The following is a 17378-nucleotide window of genomic DNA, read 5'->3' as shown; positions in this document are numbered from 1 at the left end:
GCTGGGCAGCTGCGTGCAGACAGGGCTTCTTATTCCTGTCCGGCTGCTATGGAGTTTATCTCCGCTGTTGCTGTGGGCATGGCCTGGCTCGGGCTGCTGCTCCAAAATGGTTGAGCCAAGTTGGAGGAGGAGCGGCCGGGAGGCTATTTATCTCCGTGAGGGGCCTCCGTGCTCCCTACTGCCCAGGGGGTTAGAGTGCCCAGAGATCCCCAGATTCCCTGCCTCTGGACTAGGTGTCCCGGGATGCTTCTGTCCAGTTTTGGGGTCCCTGTCCCTTTAAGACTTCCAAAAAGCACTCGGCAAAAAAATAAAAATAAATAATTAAATAAATAATTTTAAAAAAAAGACACCTGTTTTTCTTTGTCCTATGGCAGTGGCCTCAGGGACCTGCTCACCAGTCTTGCTGCCCTGTTTCCCTAGTATCCAGGACCCCACGCATGCACTGTGTCTGCGCTCTGGTCCAGATGGCTGGGGCAGGGTGTTTAGCAGCCCTGGGCTCCCTCTCCCTCCCCGCTCTGACTCTTCTCCTCCCGCCGGGAGCTGGGGGGAGGGGCGCTCATGTCCTGCTGGCTGGGGCTTCTATCTTACCCCCTTCGTGAGGCGCTGGGTTCTTGCAGGTGTGGATGTGGTCTGGATGTTGTCCTGTTTCCTCTGGTCTCTATTCTAGGAAGAGTTGTCTTTGTTATATTTTCATAAATATATGTGGTTTTGGAAGATTTCCGCTGCTCTACTCATGCCGCCATCTTCCTCTAGCATACCGATGATTTTTTATTTTGAACTCCCTTTCAGGAAGAGTCATGAGGTCCATGTCATCTTTCTCAGGGGTTATATTAATTTTACTCTGTACCAGGTTCCTTTGGCATTTCATATTTGGGTATGGCACCCTCTAGTGTCCAGAAGCTCTACTCTCTGGAGCTGCTCATCCCCTGAAGCAATGTTGGGGGTCACAGGGGATTGGGATTGGTGCCTGGGGGGAGGAAAGAGCTGTTTCCTGTTTCCCGGCTGCTAGGCCTGTCTCCATTGCGTGAACCAGTGGGCCGAGCACACAGGTATCAGCTTTTGTCCCAGAGCAGCCGGGTATGCATCCCTGCTTTCCACAAGCAGCTGGAACCCGTTTCTCCAGGAGTTCTGCCTGTCTTTGCTTTCCAACCCCATAATCACGAGGGTACCATGAAAGCACCATGAAATGTAGGTTTGTGCTCCCAGAGCAGATCTCCGGAGTTAGGTATTCAGCAGTCCCAGGCCTCCACTCCTTCCCTGCTCAGTTTCTCTTCCTCCTGCCAGTGAGCTGGAGTTGGGGAAGGGCTTCAGTCTCGCTGGGCCACAGCTTTGGTACGTTACCCCATTTGGTGAGGCCTGCTCTTTTCTCCAGGTGTATGCAGTCTGGTGCAGTCCTTTCCTGTTGCTCTCTCAGGATAAGTTGTATTAATTATATTTTGTATTATATGCAGTTTTAGGAGGAAGCCTCTGTCTCACCTCTCACACCACCATCTTTAATCCTCTCATAAGGTTACATACTATAGGATTCCATTTATATGACATTTTGGAAAATTCAAAACTATTGAGTCCCAGAACAGACCAATAGTTGCCAAGTACTACGGGCAAGCAGGATGTTGGACTACAAAGGGCAACACTCCCCAAGTTCTTTTGAGATGATAGAATTGTTCTGTATTCTGATTATGGTAGTGGTTACATGAACCTATAGATGTATTAAAACTCATACAATGAATACCAAAAAAATCAAAAACATCCACCTACTCTATTACTTTAAAAGCAAAATATCCCGTTCCATTTCCTCAAATCTTTCATTCTTTCCTTTTTATCCTGGCACTTCATTCATTCTCAACTTTTCTACAATTGCTTTTCCCCTTATTCATATAGTATTTTGGATATATCACATGATTTTATTTTCACAAATATACCACATTCTCTCTTGATTTTTAGGTCTTCATTTCATGCTGATGTTTCCACAGTGAAACCACTCCTTGGCTAATTCTTATTCATACTTCTGGCTTCATTAAATTACTGCTTTTAAGAAGCCTTCCCTATTCTTTGCTTCCAAGCTGGATTCAACGTTCCTGCTGTAAGGTTGAAGGCACTGGGGGGAGGGGGGAGCACGTCAGACACTGATGACGTGCCAAAGTCCTCGGCTGCTGCCCCCTCCCAACCTGAAAAATGTGCCTTAGGCTATCTACTTTCGCGTGACTTCCCCGGCCTGTGATAGCCAGACCACGGAACCTCGCCTGGGGGCATCCAAATAAATTACCTGGCCCTTTGTTGCCTCTCGTTGCCTGCTTATTTCGGCTAGAATTTATCTTACACCTGCCATATGATCCCAAGGCATTCTGTACTTTCCCCTTCATATCCTCACATATTAATCAATATATCTTCCATCCTTTCTTCCCCACTGTACCATGAGCCCTATAAGGGCAGGAGGGATGATTAGCACCAGCACTGAGCAAGTCACATAATATATCTGCTGCAGTGAAACCTCTTATTTTTATTTTGTAGATTGCTATAAATAACTTGGTTTTACTCTGATATTTCTTCAACCTACATTCTGAAAGCAAAGAGAAAACATTTTACCTTGCTTTCAAAATATTACTTCGAACATACCTTTGCTTGGAATATAAAATTAAAACTCAAGTATTCTCTGTATGTATCCTGCCCCCTCTATCCTTTGTCCTTTTTGTTCTTGATTCTGCAAAACTTCCCTTCGTGTTCACTAAATGTTTGCCTATTTCCTTCTTAAGTGCTCTGTATTTACATACAACAGAAATACCCTTTCCTGGATTTTTTTTGCCCATTCAAAATACGTTTCTAAATAACTTTGGCCATTTAAAATTGAAATTCCTTTATTCCGGTACTCCATATTTATATGGCTTTCTAAGTATGAGTTTTACAATCTATTAACAACAACAAAAATCCTTCCTTAATCAAATCAATAAATAACAATATGGCTAACTGTGTATGAGATCCAGCCATGTCACTTATATGAAAAAAAGAAATTCTAACACTCTTCGCATTTGATTGATAGATGTAAATGATAGCAGACAGTCAATAGTACCTTTAGAAAACTGCTAAGGAGTAAGATGACTGAATTTAGTGGTCTTTTTATTGTTAACCATAGTTTATTTCATGTATTTAAAGTTCTGTTAATTTTTTAAATTAAAGTATCATTGATATACAATCTTCTAAAGGTTTCACATGAACAACATTGTGGTTTCAACATTCACCCATAATATCAAGTGCTCACCCCCATATTGCAGTTACCATCCATCAGGGTAGTAAGATGCCACAGAGTCATTACTTGTCTTTTCCATGCTGTACTGCCTTCCCCGTGACTCACCTCTACTGTGATTGCGAATTATAGTGTCCCTTAATCCCCTTCTCCCTCACCACCTATCTTCCCCAATCCCTCTCCTTTGGTAACACTAGTCCCTTCTTAGAGTCTGTGAGTCAGCTGCTATTTTGTTCCTTCAGTTTTGCTTTGTTTTTATACTCTACAAATAAGTGAAGTCATTAAGCTCCATTAATTTTAAATTTTATTATAATAAACAAAATCTAGTTGCACAAATACTAACCACTATATTACATTTTGGGGAATCACATTCAAAATAATAGGGGTGAAGAGAGAAGGAACATACTTTAAAGAAAATGAAAAGTTCAAGGAAGACCCACACATTTTAAATAGAATCATGCAAGAAGATTTCCAAGTCAAAAACACTGAGAATTACCAGATATAGCCATGTGAGAAAAGTACATCACTGGTATTTCAAAGGAGAGGTTAACATAAGCTTTGTTAAATACAAAAACTAACACTCCTCGCCTAGAACATAGCCAACTGAGGCCCTAAACAGTAGAACAATTACATGGAGTAGAACTCTGAGTTCTAAAACCACTGTCTGTCTGTCTGGGTATGCCTCCACATTAAAGAAAATTCAAAATAACTACCTAAAGAGAACTTAACTCTCATTCAGGCTGCTATCTTTATTAGGCTCAACAATTTGTCCCAAGATAATATAAAACCTATCACCAAACTCAACAATGATTGCCTTTAATTCCACTTTTCACAAGTTATAAAGAGCTGTATTCCAGATACTTCTAAAGGAATATAATCTCTTAATAAAAAAATCATGAGAAGGAATCTAGGAGAAGAGACACACAAATGAAGAATAGCCACTAAGAAATATTCTTATGGCAGGAGGTTAAGTCTTTTGGAAGTAGCTAAGTTTGACACAATGAAAAAGAAGTTACAGAGTGTTGTACAGGAGAATCAGTGACTATAAATTCATCTTGATAAAGGGACTGGCGGAGGGGATGGGGGAAAGACAATAAAAATATGCTTCATTTTGTGCTTTATGAATAAAAACTTATAATGATGTCAGTAAATGATGAACATAACTGAAGTAATATAGGCCTCAGTGAGGTAAAAATTTCTTTTACAACAATTACCAATACAGAAAAACTACTTCTCCAATAATTTAATTTTTATTTTGTAAAATAAAAATGCTAAATGTACTGTTTCTTCTGGTCTACAAAGATTATCTTTATAACATTAAACACTACCTTGAAGAAAAATCACACGAAAATGCCATTTCAACCATTCTTCTCCCCAGTTATTGATTGTGAAAATACTTATATTCAGAAGATATTTTCAGTGCAACTATGTGGGTAGCACTCACTAGTTATTCCATGTTGCTTAATCCCATCAGGGCATTAAAAAATTTTGGTACCAAGTAAATGGAGACCAATGCAACAACATCAAAGTAAGTTTTCTTTACTTACCCTTGCATAGTGAAATTCAACTCCATAGAGTTCTAACGTACGTGCTGTGTTCAGGTAATTAAATTCTGCTTCTGCAGGAGATAAGCCTCTGTAAAGACATCATTAGGTTAAAAAATTATTATCAGTCACCATATTGCCAAATTAGAAAAAGTTTATTTATCTGGAAAAATTTCAGCATTTTAATTAAATCTTCTACAAAACACTATGTATGACTATTCTTCTTAGTTCTTTCCAGTAACATCTAAGTTATCTGGAGGGTACACTTTTAGTGACATAAAGTATTATTTCATAGAATACTTTATTTTCCAGAAATACAAAAATGCACCAAGTTTTAAAAGTCTCAAGCTATTGTTATGGATGTTACAAAGTCACTCACCCTCAGACATAACTTAGACGTGTTTTTCAAAATTTGGTCCATACATCATATCTACATTTAAATGACACCATGCCCGTCTGAAACATGAAGATTCTGACGCAACCTCCAGAGCAGTGTTTCCCGGCATACAGTGCCCAGATAGGTGTTGACTCACAACAAGTACAGAAATTGAATGTAAGAACCTTTGATAGTGCTTTGGCAGAGTAATTTTTAATCTGCTGGATCTAACAATGAAAACAAGGACTTTAAATTTTTAATATCTGTTTTTTTCTCCATTTTACTTTTCTAGTAATTCATTTTTATTATGTTTTTCTGAAATATCATTCCATGACAGATAGGGGAAAAAAAACTGGTCTTTCATCACAGATAGTTTCATAAGTACTGATCTACAGAGTCTGACATAGAACAGATGGGTCAAAATTGTTTATATATAAGAAATACCCCCCAGGCGATTCTTACCAACACAAGTTTGAGAACTACTGCTGTAAATGCAAAGCCTTTAAAATAGACTTACTCCTGTATTATATACAGTTCTAACAACCTTAGTTATATGATATTACCAGACTATAGCAGAGCAAAAGCATATTATAAAAGCAAAGACATCAGCATTTCATTCACTAATAATACTAGAAAAGGAAGCCAACAGCTTGCCAATGCATGATCATAAAAATGGGATTCTTCAAAAAAAAGATACACTTTAGTTTTCCAAAAATCCAATTAAGTTAAATACATACTCTACCTTTAAACTGGATGATTTACTTTGCAATCTGTTTAAAGATTTAAGGAGTCATTTCTTTAAGCCAAATACAAATACATAATCAATAGCATGTCAAATGTACAAACTTTTTCCTAACAGAAAAGACTTTTCATTATTGGTAAATTTAAAAAGCATCTGGTTTATCTTCAAACCCTTGATTCAGATATACTATGTATAGAACTTATATTACAAATGGTATTTACTGTTAAACTAAAATAGCCTCCTCACAATATTAGGTCACTCTTAAAATTCTCATTCATTAATCTTATTTTAGATCAGGGGTTAGCAAACTTTTACTGGAAAGAGCAGGACAGTGAATACTTTTGGCTTTCGGACCATATAGTCTCTGTTGCAATTACTCAACTCTGCTGTTATGTGAAAGCAGCCAGAAACTACATGTAGATGAATGAACCAACAAGTGTTCATTTATGGACACTGAAACTGAAATTTCTCAAAATCTCATGTGCCACAAAATGCTGTTATTCTTTGGATTTTTTTTCAACCATTAAAAATGTACAGACCATTCTTAGCCCATGGGCCATACAAAGATAGGCAGCAGGTTATAGTTTGCCAGTCTGTTTTAGATACAGGGACTGTTACCAAATGAAAGTAAGTTTCCTTAAAAATAAGAGCTAACATTTCTTCAGTGCTTACCATGTGCTAGGCATTGTTCTGAGTAGTCTGTATGCACAGTTGACCCTTGAACAATGTGGGGGGATTGAGGGGTGCCGACCTTCATGTAATCAAAAATGCACAACTGAAAATCCAGGTATGACTTTTGACTCCCTAAATACTTTACTAATAACCTACTGCTGACTGAAAGCCTCATTGATAAAATAAGCAATTAACATGTATTTTGTATATGTATTATACTATATTCTTGTAACATAGTAAACTAGAGAAAATGTTTTTTTGAATTGTTGCAAGTCTCCAGTTTTTCCAATATATTTGTTGAAAAAAGTCTTCTTATCAGTGGATCAGCATAGGTACAGTTCAAACCCGTGTTGTTCAAGGCTCAAATGTACAAGCTCCCTGAACCCTTATAGCAATTCCAGCAGTAGATACTTTATTATCCCCAATTTACATAAAGGGGAACAGAGAAGTTGAGACATAGAGCAATTTGGCCAAAGCTGTAAGAAAGTAAGTTACCTTACCAGATATTTCACACCAAGCAGTATGGCTCTCTCAGTTTCTTAGCCAATAAGCAACACTGCCTTAGCTCCTCAAGTATTTTCAATTGTCATGTTAATGTAAAACTTAAGTCCAAACCAATGAACAATATTAGTTTCTATTCAAAGCAACAAATCTCTTGTAAAAAAATTGTCACAGGAAATTAGATTCACAAAATAAAGCAGAATATTGTTATGAGTGAAAAAACGTTATTTTTAAAGGCCTATTTTCTTTAAATTTTATATTACATGAAGTTACTTTTTTCCTGTTGGATCACAAACAAAATGATTCCTTTCACACCTAAAAGCTGAGAAAGAATTGATATGTAGATTGATCTGTATATTGTGAACCTACTAGTAATATTCTAAAATTCCTTCTTAAAGAACTGGCAACTATATAATAGCAAATGTCTGTTTATATACAGCTTTACAGTTCTTAATAGAAATTAAAAAGGCCTCATATTTCATGAAATTAACAACGGTTTTTTAGTATAGATCACTTACATTTCTTTATACCAATTTTACACAATATTAACTGTTCTATGTTTAATAAATACAATCACATTAAATGTAATTTAAAACACTCTTATTTAAAAGTAATTTAAAACGTTCTTAAAAATAGTAAGTTTACATTAAGAAGCAGATAAGTAAATAAATCCTTACATATGTTGCTGATACAATTTTGCAATTTCTTTTTCAAAATCTTGAGGTTGATTGGGAATGAAAGAATAATCTGAGAGGTAGCCTGGCAAGTTTTCTGACTGATTATAGTCTCCAAGTTCAGCTAAAAATGGAAGGAAAATATTCACACTTTAATAAACACATTTTGCAATTTTTTACAGCCAAACGAGCAATGTCATGTGTGGAGAAAATGGAAATTTTATGACCAGGATTCTCACTTCCCCTCATCCTAACATTGCCCCCTGTACAGATGAAAGAGCCTACTTGCATACCTCTGGGCAGCAGGATGTGTACTGGCTGACAGAGCTGGCCCAGGCAGGGGTGGTGAGAAAACACACAAGTGCCTGGACAATTGGTTGGGTGTCTGCCAGTCACCATAGGACCAGCCCACAGAGTTCCACCTGAAGGTGGAGAGAACTTGGAGAGCCTAGGGGTAGCAGAAAGAAGCAGCAGCACAGCCCCGTTACCAAGAAGAGGAGAGAGAGAGGAGCCTGGCAGAGGGAAGCCATGGAGCCTCAGTGCTAAGAAGCAGCAGGGAGACAAAGCTACCAAATGGGTGGCAGCACCTGGAGAGAGCCGAGACTATAGTGGAACAGAGACTGAAACGGGCTTGCCTCTTGTACATAACCGGGTGACCGTGAGAATAAAACATGGTGTGAGCCCCTTTTAACCCTTTACACTGCACTGTTGTTATTTAGTCTCATCAAATTCATACTGAACTTGCTCGGAGCGGGGAACCCCCTCCTTCCAGAGCAACACATGAATCTCACTGTTATTCCTGTAAGCAAAATATGTTTCTACTATTACCATTTAAGGAAGTTATGCGATACATTAACATTTTTCCAGGTCTCAAACAACTTCTGGAAAACTTTTTTCAACAATCGAAGTAACTCCTCACTAATTGGATACTGCATTGTATTTCCTCTGCCATCATTTTTTTCTGTATAGCAACATATGACTAAAGAACTCATAAATTAAAGGCAATGTACTATCAACACAGACTATGCAATCATATGCTGTTTGACCCAAAAGTGAACTGATACTTACACTGAACAGCAAATGAAGCCAAAAGAACAGCAGTACTGTAAGGACAGGGCAATCTAATAAAACAAGAAATACATAACCCAAAGTTAAACAATTGCAAAATTATTATAATTTATATAATACATTCACATTTGAAGTTTCCATGTGACTTACATTTTAACTATTAAGTAATGAACTTATCTAATGTAAGGAATTCATACTACATGTAACCATTTTTCAATACGCATTTTGTTTGCAATGATCATGAATTATTTAATACAGAACAAAAGTATTTTTAAGCCTATTACTAAAAATTTTAAATAGCCTACCTTCCATTGAGAATGTCTTGTTTAATTTGCAAAAAATACTGGTACCTTAAAAAAAAAAGATACATTTACTGGGATCATAACATTTAAAGTTTAAAAACTACACATACACTGATAAAACTGAAATAGTTAAAAATTTGCTTTTATACTCTATATATTAGCACATATAAAGATATTAAAATTTTTTTTCACAAATCCAAATCTTTAAAATTGATAAGTAAAAATTTTGTAGTTCAAATATCCTGTTTCCACTAGTTACTGTTAGAAAACTCCAAGACTTTTAAGAGTTGTAAGACTGAAGGAGATTAGGGAGAAATACTCTGTGGACCGGGGTATGCAGAAAGTAGAACTGGGAAGCATAGAAACTTCAGTCAGAGACACAGGAGCACTGACAATAGCAATGCACCAGAGTCCAACTGAAAGAAAATCATTCTTCCTGCCATGATAGAAAGCCAGATGCAAGGATAGGCCTACATGTTGATCATCTTATCATTAGGTAGCAAGAAGATGCCAACTGTAGAAAAGCACCTTTCCATCTTTATTCTAGTTAAGAGAGCTCTTTGTGATCAGAAAAACACCTAGGTCTTTTCCCTGCTTTTTCTTTACTATTAAAATTACAAAGTACCCAGTTAACTTCAAAACCAACAAAAATGCAAGTATCCTAAAACAAGAATGCTGAAGTTGGTTACAAGATGGCATTGTCCTGTTCCCACTAGGGGGAAAGTAGTTCCCTCATAGATGTATAAATGCTTGAGCAAAGCCACCTGTGTTGTACAATACTGACAAAAGCCACATTTTTTAGCTTTCAATTTAGTTATTTTTAGCTTTAAAAGAGGGAATTTTAAAACTTTTACCCCATGTCTTGCCTGAGGGTTTCAGCCCCAGGCAAGTTCACTATAGAATCGGTGAGACAGAAAAGTGACAATGGAACGTACTTGGGGTTAAAAGGGTTTATTATCCGGCTTTATTCTCACATCAGTAGGTCAAGCACTAAAATCACATCTGCATCCAACAGTCTTTCAGGTCCATAATCCACCTCCATCTCTGCCTCCACCCAGAGCATGAGTGGAACTCTTTATATAGTGATTCGGTCAACAAAAAACAGCTTATTGTTTACAGGTGTGGAAGCAGTATCCTCGCAGTAGGCCAACTACATCATCAAGTAGGTTAGGGTAAGATGAGGATCCTGGCCATAGGAACTTCCATCTTTACCACACACCACAAAAAAAGTACACAAACTCCAAGAATGAAAAATAACCTAAAATTTTCATTGTTTGGCTGATTAAAGTCATTAAAGAGCTCCATGACAATATTCAAATTACCAGAGAACGTAATTAAGGTTTTCACAGTCAGATATTCATTAGAAAGTTAAAAAAAAGCTGATACAAATACTCTGTTTTCTATATATTGACAATGTATATAAACTCCCTGTGAGATTTAATATATAACATTATACATATTATCTATTTACACAATCTAAGACAACATATTCTCTATGGCCTACTTGGTTTCACAACTACAAGTTAAAAGTTAATGGAGGGAAACAATTTTATACTATTAAATGATGTTTAACCTGACTGGAAGCTCTGTAAGATCATTCTTTTTTACCACTGGTCTAAAATGGAATGTCAAGACAAGGAGGTATAGCAGATTTCCTGTCTTGTGACATTTAATTTAAGCTGGTCATTAAAAGTTAGGAACCATGGTTGAGTGTGTCTTCTTACTACTCATGACTATCTCATTAAGGCTACCCAAGCACTTAAGTTTTAAGGTGTATTTCTTAACCCTGGCTGCATATCAGATTCACCTTGCAAATTTGTAATGCCTCTGCACAGGTCCCATCTGAGATCTATTTAATCAGAATATCAAGGGCTGTGGCCAAGGCATCAGTATATTTTAAAGTTGCCCTACGTAAGTGATTCTAATTTGTAATCAGGGTAAAGAATCACTGATGTACACTATGGCAATAAAATAAAAACTAGCCACTTACATGGTTTTACCAAATAGCATTAGTTAATAAGATTCTAGGACATTCCATTTTAAAGGATTTTTAAAATAATGAATTATTTTTAGTGAAAACAAAGATAATCTTTTAGACTGATGGACAGGGTGCAAATTCCTCAATTACTATGAAATGTGAATTAACTTTTTTCTACTTCAGAAAGATATTTTTACTTATCAGTGAGACACATTTATTCCTTGATTATGTTTTCAACACAGGCTGTAAGTACCAACACATTCAAGGTCGATTAAGAAATTCAAAGCATTTTGTGAGTGGAGTAAACTGTGAATATGGTTATAACTGATATTTTAATTCCTTATGCTAAAAACTTCATTAACATCCAACACATTAGAAATCCAATTTTTAATTATTGGTCTTTTAATTACAAATATTTCTTATACATTTAAAAATCTGATTACATAAACATTATGGACTAGTATGCTACTTTACTTCAAGTTACCTGTGCCAGGAAATAATGAAATGCATTTTAAAATTCTTTATAATTCACAATTTTCATTAATTGAGATTACTTTTCTTGAAGTTTGTCCCAAATCAGGGAAAGCTGTACCACACTAAGAATTATTTACTAAAACAAAAGATCTTGCTGTTTTAATTACTTAACAAGAACCAGAACGAAACTTGACTAAGAGCTACAATATTAAACTAAAGGATATTCTTCACACAACACAATTTTGCTATTCAAGATAAATTAGCTTTGGATACTATTTATTTCAAATGTGTTATTACTACCTAATCCAAGGCCTATATTCCTGAGTTCTCCTTTTATAAAAAAGGTTAACATCCACCTCCCAAAAACCACACAGAAAAGGACTCTCAAGAATGTCAATCTAATTTTCTTTCTTAGTCTACTGAAAACCCTACTTTACAAACCCTTGAACATTGGCAAGTACAGCTAAAATCTTTAATTTATTCTTTTGTTTTTCTACTTCACTTCAGTATACTAAATAATAACCAAAATGGTAACATCTAAAAGCCTATCTACAGGTAGCTTTAGGTACAGATTTTTACTTTGGCACCTGTTTTTTGGAGTAATACTGAAAACAATTACTGACCTATGTTCTTGTATCTGACACTTTCATTGAAGGTCTAATATGCTGGTTTTTTATTTTGTCAAAAAAAAAAAAAAAAAAAACCTAACCACTACTTCTGTCTCTTAAGCAATACACAAGGTATCATTCACATTAATTTAATAATGACAGTTACCACAGTGATTATTATCCACTATTTTTACCTTAAACGTTCACCTAACATTCATACACTATCAAATTTGCAAACCTAGGTCATTCTTGTTTATATTTTGTTAGGTAGAAGTGACAATAAAATTAGATTGTAATTTAAGATCAGACTTAAAATGGCCAGTTAAGTGGGCACGCTTGCACCCTCTGCCAACATCCTTTATAGAAAGGTACCTGCTGACCATTACTCCTAGATAAAATGGCTACATATTTTTACAAATTCTGTATTTACTTCAATGGAAATAAAATGTAGACTATGCTTTTATGTGAAAAAATAAAAACAGCAGGCACAGTTCTCACTATGCAGCATCACCTGGGTACAAGTGCACCATCATCTGATTTACCCCAGTTAGAGCAGTGCTTCTCAGACATTTTCCACAAATGTCTATTTATATGACTCTGGAGGCTGCTTGTGGCTGGATGGGGTGGTCCTGGAGTTCCAATTTCCTAAAGCCTTCCCAACTGTAAGAAAAATGGAAGTTCCATGGCCAGGATCCTCACCTGACCCTGCTTTGTTTGGTCACTGCACCTGTGCAATGCTGCAGATGCAGGCTTGCATATGTGTGAGCAATTAAGTTATTACTGACTCTATATAAAGAGCTCTGGCCAGTGCTCTGTAGCTGTTGTGAGGAGGTGGAGAGGCCTGGAGGCAGACACTGGTTTACTACATGCAGACCTGTCCAGAGACTGATGGGATTCTAGCACCTGACCAGCCACCACTGAGAGGTGGGTATAAATAAAGCTGGGTATTAATGCTTTTACCCCCAACATTCCATTGTCACATTTCAGTTTCACTGAATCCAGAGTCAACTTGCCCTGGGCTGAAACCCCCAGGCAGGACATTTGGCAACGTTAGCAGGATTAGCTGCAGACCAGAAAAAAAACAAACCTGTCCTCATAGGAGGGGTACTTCAGTGGACTGCCCCTATGGATGGGGAGACACTTGGGTACCACCCCCCCAGTGGCCATGTGGTCTGAGACAGCTTGCCTCCTAGAGGAGTGGGCCCCTCCCCAGGACTGGGGAAAGGTGGGGTGATGCCAGAGGGACTGATTTGGCTCTCAGCAAAATAGGGAATTCCTTAAAGAACCAGAGTGCCCACGAGGCAGCAGGAACCATGGGTTGGCTTTTTCTGACAGTGGTAAGAAAGGCCATTAAGGAGAAGGATGTACTCCTGCAAGAACCACAAGAAGAGGCAACACAAGAATGCGAGTTGAGAGGTGCCAGAGGAGGTAAAAAATTTGTTGATGACTGAGATGGCACCTCTATGAGGTACTGTGGAGATGGTAAAGGATGTAATGGTAGCACAAGAAGAGATAGCACAATAATGCAGGCTGCAAGGTGCTATGGAAGAAACAAAAGCCATGAAGGAGAAGGACATAATCCTGAGAAGCACAGGAAGAGGCAGTACAAAAACATCAGCTGCAAGGCATTGAGGTAAAAGTAAGAGAGCTGCTGAAGACTGACACAGCATCACTGTAAGGCATTATAGAAAAGGTAAAGGGTGTAGTAGAGGAGGCACTCCGGGGAGCAATGAGAAAGCTGCTGACAGCACTGGAAATGTAGGCATAGGGAAGGACAAGGGGTGGGGATGGTGCCAGTTGAAAACCAGCTGAAGGCCTGCCCAGTTGTAGCCAAGAAAATGAAGATGCAGCAACCACAGGTTCCTCCAGGAGAGGTCTAGCCCTCACCCCAGATCATGGTGCACTCTATGCTCTGCCCCTATACTCAGGCTGAGCTGGTGGATTTGGGCCCTCGGTTTCGGCAGAACCCTAAGAGTCAACGTCAGCTTGGCTCCTGCATCTTTGGAATGTTGGGGTAGATGGTATCATTCTGTCTGGATCAGAGATGAGAAAGCTGGCTTCCCTGACAGTTTTCAAACTGGTTTGAGGCAGTGACTGCAAAATGAAGGTCAGACCCCAGAAAATCACTCTCTCCTTGATTGGCTTATGGCCATGCTTTGTACTGTATGGCACAATCAGGATGACATACCATCTTCCCTGCTAGATGGCAGATGTATGCCAAGTTCCAACAGGTGTTATGGCATGAAAAATCACATTTATAGTCCAGAAAATTATGGCCCAGATGAGGAACCTTCTACTGTGGGGATGAGAAATGTGGTGCTTCAAATGGCTCCCTCAGCCCTCTTTGAGTTTTCCAGTGGCCATTCTTGCCCTTCACTTGGGGCAGCCAATAACTGAGGTTACCTGTACAGTAGCGGACTTGTAAAAGGCTGAAACAATGAAAGCATGGAAGGGAATATTGTCTGCTACTCAGAGGAAGAGTTAAAAGGGCCCTTTGAAGGTCACGAGAACCCAGATGTGTGTTGATTTGATAAAGCAATTATCAGACAGAGAAATTGGATGGATCATCAAATGAAATCGTACTGGAGCTGTGGAAACAACAGAAACTGGAACAACAGTTTCAACAGTTGGCTAAAGCAAGGACTAAGAAATGGAAGCCAGAGACAAAACCACAAGTCCACTTCGTGTGTCTGCAAGACCTTCTGCTGGAGAGTGACCTGATCCCCTCCCCTGGAACATTACAGGAAGACGATTGGATAATACAGTTTGACTGAGGGGACGTTCAAGGTACCCACCTTCGGGGACCAGAAGCAATGTGCAGCATGTCCTGGCTCTGGTGGACACAGTAGCTGAGTGTTCACTGATTTATGGCAACCCTGAGCAGTTTCCCTGGACCCCCTCTGTTATAGATGGGTATGGGGGTAAGGTTATAAGAGTGAAACAAGCCTGGGAATTTAGCATCCACCCCCAAAGGAGTATACTGTGTATTTATATCCCTACCCAAATATATTTTGGGTATAGATATCCTGCAGGGCCTACGCTTGCAGACAACTGTGGGTGAGTTCTGACTGAGGATACATGTATATGCAATTCTGAGAGGACATGCTAGGCACCAGCCAGTAGCTTTGTCTGGACCTCAGTGGGTGACTAATACTAAGAAAAACAGAATGCCTGGATGGCATTATGAAATTGGAGAAACCCTTGAAGAACTGGAGAAGATGGAAAAGTATTGTAAAGCCCACCCATAGCCCAATAAAATCGTATTTCCACTGCATCCTGCCATCCCCTCTATTGCAAGCCTTATGGACACCCTCAGTCATAACTAGGTATGTATCATTACATTGTAGATCTTCCTAATGCCTTCTTTTATGCTAACACAGAATGGGAAAGTCAGGAACTGTTTGCCGTCATGTGGGAAAGACAGCAATGGACTTTCATTATACCTCCACAGGAACACCTCCACAGTATCACCATTTGTCATGGATTTGTAACCCAGGACTTGGCAGCTTGGGAGAAAGCATCAACGTGTGGCTGTACCATTATTATATTGATGATATCATGCTCATGTATGAGTCTCTTTCAGATCTAGAAGGTGCAGCACCTAGATTGCTGCAACATCTGCAGGAGAAAGGATGGGCTGTGAACAGCACCAAGGTTCAAGGGCCTGGTTTGTCAGCCAAATTCTTGGGGGTTGTCTGGTTGGGTAAGACTAAAGTTATCCCAGAAGCAGTCATAGATAAAGTCCAGGCCTTCCCTATACCTATAACTGTGGCACTATTGCAAGAGTTTTTGTGTCTTTTAGGCTACTGGAGAGTGTTTATCCCACACTTGCAACAAATTCTGAAGCCCTTATACCGGCTGGTACAAAAGGGCGTCAGGTAGGACTGGGATGACACATGTGCATCTGCTTTTACTGCTACAAAATGGGCAGTCAAGGCTTTGCAGGCCTTGAGTGTGATAGACCCATTAGGGCCCTGTAAGCTGGATGTTCATGTGACCAAAGACGATTACGGTTGGAGTCTCTGGCAGTGGCTTGAATGAACTCACCAACCTATTGGATTCTACTCACAATTCTGGAAAGGAGCAGTGGTACAGTAACACCTTAACAGAAAAAACTGGTAGGTGTGTATGACACCTTGCTAGCTACAGAGCCCATCACTGGAAAGGCTCCGATAAAGGTAATAACCACCCATCTCATTGCAGGGTGGTTATGAGGATGGACTCAAAAGCTGCAGGGTGGTGTGGCACAGATGTCTACAGTGGCCAAGTGGGGTGTGTACCTATACAAGCATAGCGCCCAATAAGCCACTCCAATGCTTACTGGGGCCAGTGACATACAGCAGTGAAAGGCAGGAATTATTTGCTTTAGAGCCATTAGTCGCAGACCCCTTACAGGAGGGAAGAGCCCCTATAGCTGCAGATGCATGGTACACAGATGGTTCCAGCCATGGGCAGGCCCTGAAATGGAGGGATGTAGCTTTTTATCCTAAGACTGAGACGATATGGACTGAAGATGGTGAGGGGAAGAGCAGTCAATGGGCAGAGCTGAGGACAGTATGGCTCATAATCACCCAGGAGCCCACCCCAATAGTTGTCTGCACTGACACCTGGACTGTCCTGTCTATTGAGGCTTGAGCCTGTGGCTACCGACATGGTACCATGCCAACTGGATAGTTTGTCATCGACCCTTTTGGGGTCAAGAGTTGTGTCAAGACTTATGGACCTCTGTTCAGACTAAAACAGTATACCATGCGACTGACTATTTGCCCTCGGCATCTCCAGGAAATGATGAAGCAGACACACTGGCCCAGGATTGTGGCTAGAAGGAAAGCCTGCCTCTGCTGTGGCCCAATGGTTACATCAACATTTGTTGCATGTGGGGCATAACACAATGTGGGCTGTAACCTGTCAGTGGGGCAAGGCTTTAACCTTTGAAGAAGTAAGCAGAGCCCAGCAAGAGTGCACTGTATGCTCTCCAAGGGACTTATACCAAGTCCCAGAGCAACACGGGACGATAGCTATGGGGCCGATGCCTCTCGTCAGGTGGCAGATAGAGTACATTGGGCCTCTGCCCATGTCAGACGTATCGATATGTCTTGACATGTGTAGACACAGCTACTGGACTTCTGGTTGCTTTCTCTCCATGTTTCACAGAACAGCAAATGACCAAAAGAGGCCTAGAGTATCTCCTTGCAGCA

The 17378-nt window shown here is 39.4% G+C and overlaps 1 protein-coding gene across 15 annotated transcripts in view; it reads right to left on the bottom strand.

Annotated features, from left to right (window-relative positions):
• PTPN4 (protein tyrosine phosphatase non-receptor type 4) overlaps positions 1 to 17378 on the bottom strand; it is a 258996-nt gene that overhangs the window by 133155 nt on the left and 108463 nt on the right. For 14 of the 15 annotated variants that reach the window (XR_008998840.1, XR_008998839.1, XR_008998841.1 and 11 more), the window contains 4 exons: positions 9124 to 9168; positions 8819 to 8871; positions 7754 to 7874; positions 4789 to 4876 (listed from right to left, as the gene is read on the bottom strand). Coding sequence is in view for 12 of the 15 variants with exons in the window: in XM_057505706.1 (XP_057361689.1) it covers positions 4789 to 4876; positions 7754 to 7874; positions 8819 to 8871; positions 9124 to 9168 (307 nt within the window). In the remaining 3 variants the exon portion in view is untranslated. Of the gene's footprint in view, positions 1 to 4788; positions 4877 to 7753; positions 7875 to 8818; positions 8872 to 9123; positions 9169 to 15623; positions 16454 to 17378 lie in introns of those variants that run through there. The other variant, XM_057505707.1, reaches the window with a different exon arrangement.

Source organism: Manis pentadactyla, chromosome 8 (assembly GCF_030020395.1).
Source record: "Manis pentadactyla isolate mManPen7 chromosome 8, mManPen7.hap1, whole genome shotgun sequence".
Classification (NCBI taxonomy): domain Eukaryota; kingdom Metazoa; phylum Chordata; class Mammalia; order Pholidota; family Manidae; genus Manis; species Manis pentadactyla.
Note: the sequence above shows the minus strand (reverse complement) of the source record. Positions and strands in the feature narration are given on the sequence as shown.